The following is a 15720-nucleotide window of genomic DNA, read 5'->3' as shown; positions in this document are numbered from 1 at the left end:
ACCTGCAGTTCCCAGAGCCTCCAGCCTCCCCCCCAACCCAGCTGCCTCAAAGTCCGGTGGCTAGAGGTGGGTGGAAATGGAGACACAGAGCAGGGAGATGGAAGAAACAAGTTGCAAAGGGCTGGCAAACCTTCCCCCTTCCACTGACACTGAGCCACCATCCCTGCTGGGACCCTCCTGTGTCCTTTCCTAGGGCAGGGCAGGCCCAGAAGGCTCCTGCCTGATGGGGTTATCCACAGGTTGTCACCAGGCAGTGCCAGGCAGGGACCCTGCTCTCGCCACCCTGCTGATGACCCTGTGGTTAGAGATAGGTCAGTGCTGTTAGGAAGGCCACTGTCAGCAGAAACTGGTGAATATGGGCTTCTGGCAGGAACAAGGGACAGGTGGAGCATGGGATAGGCCAGTAGCCTACTGGGGTGGTGGAACCCACATTGGTGGCCATGCCACGGTTTGGTGACAAAGTCAGTGCATAGGATCTTGCTGGCCTTGAGAGACCTATGCAGCCCAGGAGGCTGGGGACATGGCCACCAGTGGCCCCGGCACCTGGGGAACGCAGCACCAACAACCAAGGGGGCACACCACCACGGCTGGTCAGCCCCAGGGAGGAGCAGGCAGGCGTCATACTGGGCTGCGCAAGCTCATCTTCACCAGTTGTGGCGGAAGGCAAGGGGTTTGCAGAGGCATGGATTAGGCCAGAGTGAGTTGATCTAAACCAGGCTCTTCCTCCCCACACTACGAGGCCAGCACTGGCAAGGGAATGGGGGGAGGCACCCACACGTCCCACCAACTTACAGACTGGTGCATGCAGTTGAGGCATGAAGGGCAGGCAGGCAGGGGAGATGGTGGGAAAGAAAAAGAAAACATGAGCAAAAAAGAACGAAAAACCAAACCAAAAACTACACAACACAGAGTGCATGTCAGTGCCAAGGCAGGAACGCGGGTAGTGCCTGCTGCAGCCGGACCCCACCAGCAGCTGGGCTCTCCCTCGCCGGCACACACACTGAAACACAGGCTCAAACCATCGTTACTTGGGGTCACCACAAATGCCCAGCATCTCCCCTGGCCCTGCTCTGCCACCTGTGCCAGGGCACCCATCAAGGCGGGAATCCACAGGCCCTTGCGAGCTGGCAGCTTCACTCCACTGCCTCCTCCCAGCAGCGCAGCCCGCAGGACCAGAGCCCAGGTCAACGCTCCAGCTGGAATTCTCCCAGAGCCCTTAGCTCCATTCCCATCAATTTACCATCCTGTCAGGCCTCTGAGCACCCCAAGGCTTCCTTTAGGTCACTTCCCCCCGACTGGGGAGCACCTCCCAGTGGCATTCCAGCTGACCCTAGACTACTTGGGGGAACTGTGGCTGTTCCAGCACCATCCAGCTCCTCTCTCCCCACACAAAATGTCCGTGCCAATGACAGACACAGGCTGGTTGGTACTGCCACCCCCAGGGGAGCCTCCCCAGGCTGGGATAGACTGCTACTTCCACCCACCAGGTCTGCCCCACCAGTCCTTGGCTGTAGCCCCTTCCCAAACCAATGTCCCCCAAAAGGCTTCTCTAGGTACCCCCTGCCCCCAGGCTGGAGCACCACCCCAGAGCCTGAGGATGTCCCCAAGTGTGGCAGTGCCCCCAGCACCGCCTGGCTGGGACTCACCTTCCTTCACAGGGATGGTTGGCTTCTTCTGCCGCAGCCCCAGGAGGATGAAGAAGAGCACGAGGGGGATGAAGATCTCGAAGGTCAGCACCCACTGGGGACAACATAGAGCAGAGAAAACGGATGCTTAGGGACAGAACCCAGCCACCAGGGAGAAGCATGGGCAGGCATTGGTGCAGTGCAGCACCGTGTCCACATATTGCAAATGGCTGGTGGCTCTGTCACAGCTCAGTAAGCGCCAAAAAGGTTCCTGGGCATCCCACAACCTCCTGCCTGCACCACCCTGTCCAGACCACTGCAGGACAGGGCAGGATACACAGAGAGGATGGATGCCTCCTCCAGCAGTGCAAACAGGGGGCTGGGGCTTCAGCTTAGCCTTGATGGTCAACCATAACTGGAGTTGCTCAGGGAGAAGACCGCAAGTCCTAAAGGCTAGTGCCCTCACAGCCTGGAGCAGCATGATGTCTGCCCCCTTGTCACCTCTGCCTCTGTTGGATCTAACAAGGCTCAGTAGCTGAGTCTAATAGCAGAGGGTAGACCTTCAGTTCAGCCAGGCCTTGGCACCAGCTTCAGGTGCAGCTGGGTCATCCTGGTACCCTTCTGTGCCCTCCCAAAAGGCTCTGGCTGCAAGGAATTTCCACTGGCAGCTTATGGTAAATAACAGCAAATTCCCAGGAATTCCTGGCCACAGCAGCTCAGAAGTCCAGGGTAGGCTCTGTGCCCAGAGGCCCTAGGGACAGGCATCAACATCTCCAGCCACCAGCAGGAGCAAGCACCCGGCACACTGCCAGCGCAGCTGTTGCCACTTTGCACCGGAGTGCCCAGACACGTCACAGCCCCACTGCCCAGAGGCAGAGAACCACTGCAGGTCCAGAAACTGAGGCACAGGGTGAGGTGAGCCAACTTCAGCTCACTCCACGGCCAGATCAGACCCAAGGCAGCTGCCGAGACCCCGAAACCTGCTGCCACCCGTGGGCAGGGCAGGGTCCAGCTCCACTACTGGGAAGGAGCTTGCTACACCACCCACATCAGCCTTGCACCAGTGCCAATGGGCAAGCCTAAAGGGTGACAAGAATGGACTTTAACATGAAAGATGCAGCTGCCAACAGGTGACAGGAGCCCTCCTGTCTCCAACATCACCTCCATGCTGACCCACTCAGAGGCTGCCAACTCTCTGTGAAGAAAGTCAGAGCAGCCCCAACTGGCAGTAAGCAGAAGGAGGCCCGCACCCAGGTCCCTGCCAGCAAATCGCTACAGTGCTACTTCTGTGGGATGAGCACAACTGCACCCTTGGGTGCTGCCCATGCTGCACTCGCTATGCCAGAGTTCCTGGGTTTGGAGAGGAAGAAGGACTGGAGGAGATGGAAAATGCCCCCAGGAGCAATGCCTGAGAATCCTCATCTTTCTGATAACACTAGTCCCAGGGACAGTCCCTAGTGTTACTGTTCCAGCACAAGGCAGGACAGCAGGGGCACCCTGACACACACTGCTGTCCCGTGGCCCCTGCCCCACCCCCTGCCTGTTTACCAGGCACACAACAGGGCCTCTGTGCCCAGGCACTGGGGGGACCATCCCCACACACCCACGCTGGCCTGTACCAGGCTCGTGTGGAGAGTGTTCTTGGTGGCAACAGCTTGTTGGAACCTGCTTGTTGTTATGTATTTTTTTGACAGGGGTCATTGACTTTTGCTCATCTCCATCCCCAGAGATGTCCCTGGTCCCCAGCTCCTTCTGCACTGCCACGTACCCCAGTGGCACAGCAGACCGTCCCACACCTTTGGCATCCAGAGTGACATGGTGATGGGCAGACACGGTAGCATATGGCTACTTTCCAGGCTGCGCCTCTAGGACTGACCCTGCCCCCCAGTCCCCAGGGCTGTCCCCATGGGAACTTCCCAGAGGTGGGGAGGCCAGGGCCACAGCACACCCCCAGTGGGGCACTGGCATGCAGTGGGGCCCAACAGAGCCTCATACTTCTAGAGAGGCACCCGGCGGGGTCACTAGCACAGCCTGGGGATGGTGGGGTCCCTGCCCACTGGGGGGCATTTTGGGATTGTATGAGAAAGCAAGGATGAAAGGCCAGGATGCAAGCAGCTGAGAAGAAAATGCTCCCCAGTAGGCAGGAGAAGGCCAAGAAGAGAAGGACCAGTCCCTGCCAGCAGCTGGCTATAACTGCACCAGCTGGCCTGCCATACCCTGTCAGCCATCCCCTGCCTCCCTTCGCTCTTGACGAGGGCACAAGTGCAGGACCGAGGCTGGGACACTAGTCCCAGGAGTCCTTGTACCAGGTGACAATGGCTGTGGGGGCCAGGGACAGCTCCTGGATGGTGGCATTCACTCCTTCCACATCCCCTGCCACGTGTTCATTTCAGCCTGGCTGGATGTGAGCAGGATGAGGTCATAAGTACTGTCCAGGTTTGCACAGGCACTGGGTGTCCATCTGTCACCCTACAGACAGTGGGTTAACTTGTTCCATATTCAGCCCTGCCCTTGGATGGAGGCAGGGGTGGTGGGGTCCTGCCCAATTCCCCCCCAGCAGGGAGGCAGAGCTGGGTGGGTGTCATAGCAGGGTGCTGGCCCCTGGCAGGGGGATATGTCTTTCCTGAAGTATTGGGACAGTGATTCAATGCCTCTGCCCATCTTCTGCCACATTGTCAGATGGGAGCGAGAGGCTGTGAGGAGGCCGAGCAGGAGGCAGCAGCGCCTGCCGCAACACACAGCTCCCACAGAGCCAGGTCAAAAGGCCAGATAAGCATCACAGGACAGCGGTGCAAACAGCCCAGTCCAGCACAATGGTGCCACCATGCCCACCCTCCAGCCAGCACCAGGACAGCTGGGAGATGTGCTGGAGCCAGGGTCAGCATAGACATGGGTTTCAGCTCATGGACAACTGCGCAACTCCACTGGTGTCCCCAGGACGTGGCAGCATTCATGTCCCAGTAGCCCAGGGGGCAGGCCTCGTGGAGACAGCCAGGTCAGGCAGAGGCAGCTCTTCTGTTCATCACTGTCACCCAAAAGTTTGTTCAGTTCCCCCCACCTGCCCCCAGCAATGCCTGACACCCACAGCCTCCAGCCAGCATGGTGTAGGAGAGGGGCAGTCAGGGGCTGGGCACCCCGATACTAAGACTCTCAAGCTGGCAACTCCAGTGACACCCCTGCACCCCAAACCTGCCATGGTCAACACCCCTCTCCCATAGCCTGGCACCTGCAAGAGGGTTTATTGGCTCCAACACAAGTGAAGCAGCATCACACACAGCATCCAAAATCCCTGCATGTACCCCCCAGAGGACAGAGCAAAGTCTGCCTGTGCTCCTCATGGGAAGAAGGAGCTTCTGCGTACTCCATGCCAGCCTCTCTGCCAATCCCAATGCCGCCCACTGTCGTTCTAAGACACGAGAGAAAGACGGGAGACTCTAAATATTTCAGAAGGCAAAGAGTATAGGAAAGGCTTTATTATCTAATTCTTACTACCTTTTATAAGGTGTTCTAATACAGACTTAACATGATTAGTGAATAGGAACGCCACTTCTCTAATCCTATTAGTTAAACTAGAGAAATAGCAAAACACTGCTTGGAGAAAGATCGTTTTGAAAAAAGACGGTTGTTTGCTAAAATTGTTTGAAGAAGCTTTCTCGAGAAATTGTCCCTTGGGAAAAGTTAGCAGCTGCTAGCAGGTTAAAATCTCTTTAGACCCAGAAATATCAGGCCCACAGTGCCAGCAGGAACTGACAATAGGTGCTAGCCTGCAGGAACCCGAGGGATGGGGCTCTCAGCTCCTGCAGGATCCAACTTTTCCAATAGCATTTTAAGGCTGCAGAAATGCCGTTACATTTTCATGGCTCCAAATTTTAATCACTGTTAAATGCCCACTTTTGCCTGCAGCCAGAAAGTAAAGACAGGTAAAGCCATGATCACTGGGAAAGATGAGCTTGAGAGCTCTAACGGCAATTTAGGCTCCAAAATGCCTGAGGCTAAACAGCCCAGCTCCAGTGGAGACCTGACCATGACATCCACTGATGGTCACCATCCAGGTGTGGGCCTGAGAGGTCACCTGCCCCATGGGGACAGAAAAGGCCAGGTCTGGGGGCTGCCAACTCCCACCCTGCCAAGGCCTGGCCACCCTCACCTTTGCCTCTGGTCACTACCAGTTACATCCATCTGTCCCACTATCCCCTGCCTCCAGCATGGGCACAATCCCCACCCCTGACAGCCCTGACACAGCAGCCTGGAGTCCTGCCTTGGAAGGCTGGAGGAGTAAGAAATCCCTGCTGGGGTTTGTCCACAACTCTCCTGAGCTGAACACCCACCACAGTTCCCCCCATTCCTGCAGTGCCAGCCAGGCACCTGTGTGCTGGGCCAAGAGGGCACATCATCATCAGTGCCCTAAGCAAAGGCCATACAGCACTGGGACAGGGCCACCCTCCTACTGGCACAAGATGCCTGACCTGAGCACAGGGTCATGCCAGCAGCCAATGTGGACGAAGGTGCCTCCCAGCTGCCCTGCCAACAGGGACTCGCAGGGCCAGCACACCCCTGCCAAAGCCATGCTTCCCCTCCCCACACCTGCTGCAAACAATGAGGGGGCAAAGAGCACTCAGAGCCACGGCAGTACCCAACTGATTCCTGCTGCATCCAGTACCAGCATCCTCCCAGTCCTGGCAGCAGAGGCTGGCAGGGCCACATGCACAGGGTCCTAGGGACCCCGCACCCCAGCAGAGGCATTGTTACAGTCCCCCAGCACCCCAAATTTCAGCCTTTCTTTTTCTGGTAGCATCAGTTTTCCCCCAGCTCTTTGACACCAGCCAGGGGGAAAGGACAGATCTGCCAGCTCTGCTGTGGAGCGTTTTCCTTCTTCAGGACAAAGTGCAGAAGGCACAGATCCAGCCACACTGCTGTCAGCTCTCCCTATATCCCTTCCCTCACCCCAGGGCCCATGCCATAGGGAGCCCCACCAATGTGCTGCAGAACCAAAACAGCACAGAACTGCTCTCACCAGTCCCCTAGAAGAGCCTTAACCTGCCCACCAACCCTTCCCCAGGATCAAGCAAACTGGCAGCACACTTCCATCACGAGGAGCTCCAGCTGTGGCTGTCTGCCCAACCCAAAGGAATGGGCACAAAGCACCCCAGGGAAGGCAGGTGAACACCCTGAACCGTGCCTGTGGTGACTTTTGAGAGAACACCCGCTAATTTTTACATCCAACAGAGGTTTAAACCAGATACCGAAGTCATGGGAGAGCCCATGCTTTAACAATTCCTGTCCCAGCAGACTCAAAGCACAGCCAGCAATCCCCTGGGCTTCCCTCCACCAAGAGCCATCGATACTGTTCAGCTCAGACCTCCATCATCCCAGGATTCCTGCTTGAATTTCTGCTCTGGGAAGAATAAAATCGGGGCCAAACCCCAGGGCAGCCCCTGGAACAGCTCAAACACATTAGTCAAGGTCCAAAGCCATCACAGGCTGGGAACAAGGCCTTACAAGAGGTAAGGCCAGGCCTTACAAGACCTGGCCACGCTGCAGGTCTCCCCACACCCACCACCCACCTATAAATGGCGTGGCCAAGCTCTCACAAAGTGCCTATGAATAAAGTCTCTCCCAAAACCAAGGCTGGATCCTACTTTAATCCTGCTCCTGAACAGCCCCTGCTGCCAGGGACAACAGGGACAACTCCAGGCCATCAACATTCATGGGCAGAACACAGAACTGCTCCAGCTCTCAAGTCCCAGCACAGAGCCCTCAGTCAAACCTAGGGTCTCTACTTCCCACCCCACCCTGCAGCACTGGGTTTGCTGCTCCACCTGTTGCTTCGAGGGGAGCGCATGGTGGCAAGGACTGACCCCAGGAGAGCACCTGCAGCACCAGGCTGTACCAAAAGGTAGTTATTGATGCCCACACTCCCACTCTGAGGCTGGGAGAAGCCCAGCAACCCCCCAGCTCTGCTTGCCCCTGGGTGAAGACCCAGCAGGAGAATGGGCTAGTAGTGTATCCCCCCTTCCCCGCTCCAGTCCCTCAGCCTCTGGCTGCTGCAGTAAGATCACCCCAGTGGGAGCTGGTTTCTCCCACTGAAACATCCATCTGTGGCCACTACCAGGGCACACCTGCACTGGTGAACCCACTGCTGAATGCCAGGCACAGGGCTCTGCCCTGGCCAACCAGCACCAGCAGCTCAGCCCAGCACTGCTGGAGAGGGCAGAGCTCCCCAGGGCAGGATGATGGCCCCAGCGCAGACCAGGGACACCAAGTGACTCTGGAATTCACACATAGCAGTAGCACAAGGAAGGAGGTGACATACACAGGGCACACACATCCTCAGGGCACAGCTGTCCTAGGGACTGCCTCAAATCCATCCATGAGCACCCACGGCACTGGGACCAGCTCTCATCCTGGTCCACAGCTGGTTCCCTGCGCACCCCATGCACTCACGGCATCGCTGAGTGGGCAAGGAGGGGCTGCTCCATACCCTGCCACCCTGCCTGAAGCAGTGGCACTCCAGCAACAGTCCATACACACGGAGGTGATGGGCCTGGGCTCCCCAACCTCCTCCTCTGGCCACAGCTTCCTGCACTGCACTCCCATGCTGCCCACAGGGCTGGTAGGGAGGGTCACGGAGAATGGGTCCCCAAAAGCTGTGTGCACCCCCGCTCTATAACCCAAAGGCTGTGGCAGCCAGGTGTGTGCCAGGGGCCAGCTGTGCCAGGCTGCTCATCCTTGCGGGCAAGGGTCTGCTGCAGCCCCTGCCGTGCCCACACAGCTCTGCTCAGGGTAAAAGAGGGGAGATGACTCAGCCAAAGAGCATCATCCTCCTCATCCATTTTGGGGGCACCGGGGCCGTCGGTGCAGGGAAACCTGCCTGCAGCGCCAGGCTCGACCCTGCTTCTATCACAGGGGCCTCTGCTGCTCCAGCTACCGGGACACGGGGTCTGGTGCTGGCGGCTGCGGAACAGCAGGATCGGGCCTGCGGGATATTTGGGAGGAGAAGAGAAAAGCGACGCCAGCTTGCGAGCAGCAGCTCGCTCCCCTCCCCCACCCGCTAAAAATAACCGGCTCCCTCGGGCCGCGCACCCATCCCTGCCCACGGCTGGGGGTCCCTCGGGAGGCGGATGGCTGACCCCACACAGGGAGCCTGCGACAGGGTGGCAGCGGCCCCGAGGCCCCAGCACGATGCCATCTCGCCCCTTCTGCCGGCCCGGGAGGGACACGCACCAGCTCTCCGGCCCCCAACCCCCGAAGTTGCCTTTTCTCCAGCCCACATAAGAGCGGCGGCTCCGACCCACATATGGGCCGAGAATCTATTTATACCCGGCGGGTATCGGGCCTCAGGGAGCGATCCCACTCGGGGGGCGGGGGGGGGCGACATCCAGCCCCGATCCCGGCCTCCTCCTGCAGCCCCCGGGTCCGGGCGGCCCCACGGACACGACGACAGCGAAGACGGAGAGCCCCAACTGTTGCTGCCACACGGGCACGGGGGCGCGCCGGGCCGGAGGATCCGTGCACGGGCGGCCCAAGGCAGGCGGATACCGCCGAGCTCCGACACCACTTCCGCGCACGGCCCGGCCTCGCCCCTCGGGGCTGCAGGGTCCCCCCGCCCCCGCTCACCGGGCTGCGCCGCTTCAGTGTCACGTTCTTCCAGAGCAGAAGATGGAGCTGATGCAGGAACCCCATGATCGGGTCGGGCCGGCCCCGCTGAAGGGCCGCGCCGCGCTCAGCTCCGCGGTCACCCGCCGAACACCGCCATCCCCTCCCAGCCGCCGTCTACTGCTCGCCGTGGGTTGCGAGAAAGCGAAGCGGCCTCGACCCGGGCCCGGCTCCACCGCACCCGCCCCGACCCTGCGCAGCACCAGCACCACCCCCGGCCCGCGGCGGCCGCCCCTTAAAGGCACCGCCGGAGCCGCCCGCTCCGCCCGCACGGCGGGCCCGGCATAGCGCGGCCCGAGCCCGGCTTATGCCGGCAACGGTGACCCCGGTGCTGGCTGTCTAGAGCGGGGCTGCTGCCCCAGGGTCCGGGGAACGCTCGCTCCCCTCGAGCCGCCGCCCTCCCGCCCCTCAGCCATACGCAGGTCACCTCCGCGCTTCTGCCCCTAGTGCCCCACCCAGGACAGGACGGACGAGCCCATGGCTGCGTGTGTGTAACAGGGTTACAGCCACGTCTGTCCCTGCTCTTGGATGCTACCCACCCTGCTCCTGCCTGACCTCTCCCAGGGTCATGTGCTGGGCCGTCCACGGGTGTTTTTAGAAGGACCAACCTGCTGCCACATCTATCTCCTGTCAGCTCTGAACCTAGAGCTGGATGCCCCCAGCAGTAAGGACTGAACCAGGCCAGCTCTCCCCCTCAATCCCATCCAGTCTTCCTGCTATCCCTCCATCCATCCATCCTTTTTTCCTGCCATTCATCCATCCTTCCTCCTATCCATATTTCCTTCCATCCATCCATCTATCCTTCTTTCCATCCTTCCTTCCTTCTTTTCTTCCTTCCTGCCATCTTTTCTTCTTTCCATCTGTCCTTGCTTCTATTTGTTCCCCCATCCTTCTTTCCCTCCCTTTTCCTGTCTTTCTGGTTTTCTCAATTTCCCACCTGTCCCTCTCTCTTCCCGCTCTCCCTCAGCCTTCTCTCCCCCTTCGCTCTCCTTTCCTCCAGCTCACTGTCACCATCTCACTCCCCATGCTACTTCATGGGCCAAGTGTAACTGGGAGCAGTGAATCCCTTTCTGGCTGCCCCGGTCCTAGCGGTGCTGCCAAGGGTGCCTGTGCTCAGGGGCAGCTGCCTGGCACTAACAAAAGCTCCCCTTGTCTAACACAAAGCAGCATTATTCCCCAAACTTCTGGGCAAAACACTGTGCTGAGGACAAAGGATGCCTGGTGATGTAGTGGTGGAGAGGCACTGTGTTCCCAGCTCCATGCTCTGGGGAGGTTGACTGCTTTGGGAGGGCTGCTGGGTGTGTGGGCAGGGCTACGGGCAGCAGAGCTGCCCAGAATTGAGGGGAGCTGGGCTTTTACTTGGTCCCTGGAGAAGGAGGGATACGGTCACCCTAGGCTCCTTGCAAAGTACTGCGCATGGTTTGCCCTCAGCCCACAAAAGGAGCACCTCCAAGCCCCTGTCTTGCAGCAGAGTGGGTCTCCAGCTTGGAGGAGCACAGTGGGGAGACCCATGGCTGGGTCAAAATCCTGACCTGGATCTCCTACTCCTTCCCTCCTCCTGCCCCTGGGTGGGTCTTGGGGAGCTTCACACTGCTCTTCTGTTTGGCATTGCCATGGAAACCCCAAGAAGGCAGCAAGGGACAGACCCAGCAGTGTGCCACAGAGCAGCACAGCCCTGGCGGCACAGTGGCAAATCTCCTTCAAGGACCAAGGAAGGCCAAGGACGCACTCACCCAGCCTCTCCATGGGCTCTAAAGACTTTGTGGCCCTTCTCCTTCATGGACCAGGGGTCCTGAAGACTTGGGAACATGGAACCCTGAGCACCTCTCAGGGGACTTCCTTGCGGGGTGGCCAAGCCCCTGTCTCACTGTGTAGTCATCTGCAGATGGCAGTACCCACACACATACATCTCCCTGCTCTGTGCTGGTGCTGCCCAGCATTCCATGGTCTCGTGGCCTGGCCTCGGGCCTTGATCTCTGCCCAACCTACCCTGGCAGCCCCTGCCCTGGCTCCCTGCCTGGCTCAGAGCCATGTCCCTTGGGCCACAGAGTCAGGGTGTTTGGATCCACTGGCTGCAAGTCCTCCCAGGGCATTGTCCCTGCATGCAGGGTGTCCTGGGGCAGCACCCACACATGACAGCTATTAAGTGCCAAGGAAAAGCTCCCTGCTGCTCCACCAGCCATCCTGAATATGGAAATACTGTCCTCAATGCTGTCTTCCATGGAGGGGAATGGCCACAGCCTATGTGGCCCTGGCCTCTCAAGCTATGGGACAGCAACAGGATGATTGAATGCTCCAGACAGGCAGGGACTACTGCCCACAGCCAGCAGAGCTAGGGCAGGCAAGGCTGGGAATGGTGCCCATGGACTGTGGTATCTGGGCTTTCAATCATGCAGGGGAAGAAATGCAGAAAAGGAGTGGGAAAAGATGACAGGAAATGGACATGGCTGCGGAAGAAAGAACACCCTCCCTCAGGGCTGCAGTTGGTCTTTGAGGGCTCCTGGGGTGTCACTGAAACCCCAGAGCCCTGCTACACCATGGCATGATGGCATGGCATTGTGCCCAACAAGGATCCCAAGAGGCTGGCAGCCAGCAGGAACAAGGGTGCAGATCCCAGGGCCACTGAAGCAGCCTGAGAGCCCCAGGGAGCCATTTGGAGACCTGTTCCGAGCTCTATGTGTGCCAAGGCATAGGGCATACCCTTGCCAGCTTCAGGAACAGTGCTGCACAACCCGATGCTCTCCTCCTTGCCTCTGCCTCAGTTTCCCCATCTCATTTTGCCTGCCAGGGCTTTCATGGAGACTTGGGTCCTGAACAGCAATGCCAGCAAAGGACACAACTGAGCCAGACTGGGAGCAGGGCTGAACTGGGGCAGTGGCAGAGGAGGCAGTTCTCTGCACACACTGCTGAGACTCATATGTGCCTCCTTCCCCTTTTGGCAGGAAACATCCTGGACAGGACAGTGCCCAGGGCTCGGTGGCACTTTGGAGCTGTTGATGGTTTCAGGATGAGTCAGTGGCAGTTGGTATCCTGTTTGCAACCGAGCTGTGGGTGGCAGATGGGTGGCACCTTGTCAAGGCTGAAGGCACTTATCCTGCCACAGGGCACCCAGCTTGTTCTGGGCCATGCACCCACCACGGGGTGCCCATTTGGCCAGAAGGTACCCACCCAACCATGGGGCACCCACCCAGTTGCAGGGTACCCACCCCCCAGCACAGTGCAGGGGAAGTGGTGGGAGTGGAGTGTGCCAGCTGACACGTGGGGCAGGAAGGACCTGCTGTGGGGCTGGGACAAGGCAAAACCAAAAAAAAGAGGAAGCCCTCGAGTGCCCCAGCTCAACACAGCAGCACCCAGTCAGACGCACCTGGCACCTCGCACACCGCCATCACAGTAAGTCTTGAGTTCAACATTAATGACCACTGAGGGGAGAGGGGCTGAGAAACGGAGTGGCCACTGCTACTGCTAGAGCAGGGGGTTCCCTTTCAGAGCATCCCCAAAATGGGGGCAACATCCCCAAAACAGGAGCAACATTCCACTGCTGGGGACAGAGACCTGCAGCACTGATGTGCAGTGCAGGGAAACAGCAAAGCTTTCCCAGCCCTTTCTGCTTCCCATGCCAGATTTGTCTGGAGCTTAAACTTAGCTCGTGTGTTTTAGGAGTACAGATGGAGTGGGCCAATGTGGGGAAGGGACTTTCTGCAGCCAAGCTGCAATGCTGGGGTGGGTAGGAAAGTAGGGCACTGCTTTTCAATACTGGAGGACTGGCTCAGCCCCAGCTGGTAGCAGGGTTCAGGTAGATCACATGTTTCCAGAGGTTTCCACAAAAGGGGAAACCACCTTTGGTGCTGAATGCTCTGAGCCCTGCAGTGGGACCAGCTCTCCAGAGGAGACTTAAGCTGGTGGCTGGTCCCCAGTGCAGCCAACCATCCCCCTCTCCAGCTCCACTGCTCTGCTCCCACCAGTGCTGCTGGTTAAATCACAGAAGCCCGAGGCAGGCAGATGGGCACCCTGGCAGGATGAGCATCCCGCAGCTGGGGGGTCCATGTGCCTGCAAGCTGAGCCCCACCAGTGGCAGCCGCAAGTGCTGCACTGTCCTCCCTGTTATCCCTGTCCTCCTTCCCCTCTGTGCCCACACAGTGGGGCACTGGCCATCTGTGACTCCTAAATATAAAAATGTGTTTGGGGCACTGAGGCTATGAGCTCCCAGCCTCTGGGGCTCCTGATGCTCTTAGGGACTGGGGAGTGCACCCTGACCTGGGGAGGCCACCTCGAACCTGGGAATTGCCTTGCCATTTGTCACAGGAGAATGCTGGGGTGAGCAGGCACTTCTTGGGCAGGACACTGCCAAACTCAGCCCTCATCAGAGTTCTGGACTTCAGAGTCAGTCATGTCATTTTGCAGCTAAGGCCACACCATGGGGCTATTCAGGTGGGACTGGAATGTTTCCTCTTGTCCTTTGGTGCACAGCAGTGGCAAGGCTGGCTGCATATCATGTTTGACCTATTCTGGGCAAAGCAAGAAGTGAGGACTGAGACTCTGGCTGGATGTTGGGTGGGGAAATTGAGGCATGAAGCAAAGCAAGGACTGCCTGTATTGGGGCCAGCTAGGTGGGGCAGAGGGGCACAGGTGGCTACTTTCCATCAGCTGTACCATCTGAGCCCAGAAGCATCTGTGCTCCCCCAAAGGTCACCAGAGACTGCAGGAGCATGAACAAAGGCGTGTGCATGGGGAACTCTGTGGCACAGGGAAGCAGAGGGTTCTGGGGTGATGCTATGGCCCAGGCTTCATGAAGAAGCCCTTTCTCTGGCCACTCTGGCCACAGTGCCTCTTTATCACCCCTTGCTCCAGGCAAGCTGAGCTGATGGCCCTCGGTGGCCGCTCCTCTCTCACAGGTGCCAGCTCTGTCACCCGATGAGGTGACAGCCGACCCACCAGCATGACCTGGTCATTGCCGCTGCGATGGTCACCATGGAGCCGGCCTGGTGTGAAGGCCTTGGTCACTGCCGGGGTGTTTGTAAGCATCCTCTGGAACCTGAGAGTCTTCCTCAACCCCTCCAAAGGCTCTGGCGAAGATTCTAAACACAGGGAGCCACTGGTGATCCTGGTGTGGGAATGGCCTGCAAAGCAGGTTCCCAATGTCAGCAGAGACGTGTGCCATGAGCTGTACGGCATCACAGGCTGCCAGCTCACCACAGAGCGGCATCTCCTGCACCAGGCTGATGTGGTGGTGTTCCCCCACTCCAGGCTCCAGCCTGGCCGGGACAAACTGCCCAAGGAGAGGCGGCCAGGGCAGAACTGGGTGTGGGTCTCCCTGGAGTCCCCCTCCAACACTAGAGCTCTAGCAGCATGGAACCAGACCTTCAACTGGGTGATGACCTACAGACAGGATTCAGATATCTTCATCCCCTATGGCAAGCTTGTGCCCAACAGGTCAGCCACTGTGAACATCCCTGCAAAGACCAGCTTGGTGTCCTGGGTTATCAGCAACTACCACAGGACTCAGAAAAGAGCTGAAGTCTACAAAAACCTCTCCAAGTACCTCCATGTGAATATATATGGGAAAGCAAACAACAAGCCCCTCTGCAAGGACTGCCTCTTGCCAACAATATCAAAGTCCAAGTTCTACCTGGCCTTTGAGAACTCCATCCACCGGGACTACATCACAGAGAAACTCTGGAGGAACTCACTGCTGGCTGGTACTGTGCCTGTGGTGCTGGGGCCACCCAGGGCCAACTATGAGCAGTTTGTTCCTGCAGACTCCTTCATCCATGTCAATGACTTTGGCTCCCTGGAGGAGCTGGCCACCTTCCTGAAGACCATGAACTCCAGCCGCTACCAGCAGTTCTTCGCCTGGCAGAGGAGGTTCAGTGTGAAGCTCTACACCGATTGGAGGGAGCGGATCTGTGCCATCTGCACGGCCTACCCCCGCCTGCCCCATGGCCACCTATATCCTGACCTGCAGGGCTGGTTCAACTCCTAGTGTGCCAAGACCCTTGGGATGAGTGCAGCCAGGGGCAAGAGTTGTGTGCGGCACCCATCTGTACACGGGATGTGGAGCAAGGACAGGAGCCCCCACTCTCCTCCCAGCCAAGCTGTTGCCACACTGTGACTTCAAGCAACTCCCCACGACTTCATTCTTGTGAAACAGGACTTATCACCCCGACCCAACATTGAACACTTTGCCAGGGTGCTGGCAGGACCAGAGGGTGCTATGGAAATAAGTGGCACAGTGCTGCTGAGGCTGTGCATATGGTGTGGGCAGGGCAGGGGAGTGGTGGGTGGCTCAGGGCTCCATTACCCCATGGCCAGGGAGGAAGGACAGCATCTGCTCCCCCTCTTCCCAGCAGCACCCATTTCTTGTCCCCTACCCTTGACCCACAGGTGTTACTGTGCCAGTGAGGAGCCACAAGATAACAGATGCTCTGGGCAATCTCAGTGC

General features: G+C 58.5%; 2 protein-coding genes across 5 annotated transcripts in view; one reads left to right on the top strand and one right to left on the bottom strand.

Annotated features, from left to right (window-relative positions):
* Positions 1–9451, bottom strand: part of ABCA2 (ATP binding cassette subfamily A member 2) — a 34792-nt gene extending 25341 nt beyond the window's left edge. For all 4 annotated transcript variants that reach the window (XM_040083579.2, XM_058423162.1, XM_058423161.1 and 1 more), the window contains exons 1-2: positions 9243–9451; positions 1647–1740 (exon numbers count right to left, since the gene is read on the bottom strand). In XM_040083579.2, coding sequence (XP_039939513.1) covers positions 1647–1740; positions 9243–9308 — 160 coding nt within the window. In that variant the 5' untranslated portion in view covers positions 9309–9451. The remainder of the gene's footprint in view (positions 1–1646; positions 1741–9242) is intronic.
* Positions 9452–14202: 4751 nt separating this feature from the next.
* FUT7 (fucosyltransferase 7) lies at positions 14203–15271 on the top strand. The gene has a single exon (XM_040083461.1). It carries the CDS (start codon positions 14218–14220, stop codon positions 15259–15261), a length of 1044 nt encoding a protein of 347 aa, XP_039939395.1. The 5' UTR covers positions 14203–14217; the 3' UTR covers positions 15262–15271.
* Positions 15272–15720: the final 449 nt, after the last annotated feature.

The sequence above is a fragment of the Hirundo rustica genome, chromosome 20 (genome assembly GCF_015227805.2).
Source record: "Hirundo rustica isolate bHirRus1 chromosome 20, bHirRus1.pri.v3, whole genome shotgun sequence".
Taxonomy (NCBI): domain Eukaryota; kingdom Metazoa; phylum Chordata; class Aves; order Passeriformes; family Hirundinidae; genus Hirundo; species Hirundo rustica.
This window is presented reverse-complemented; position numbering and strand designations above follow the sequence as displayed.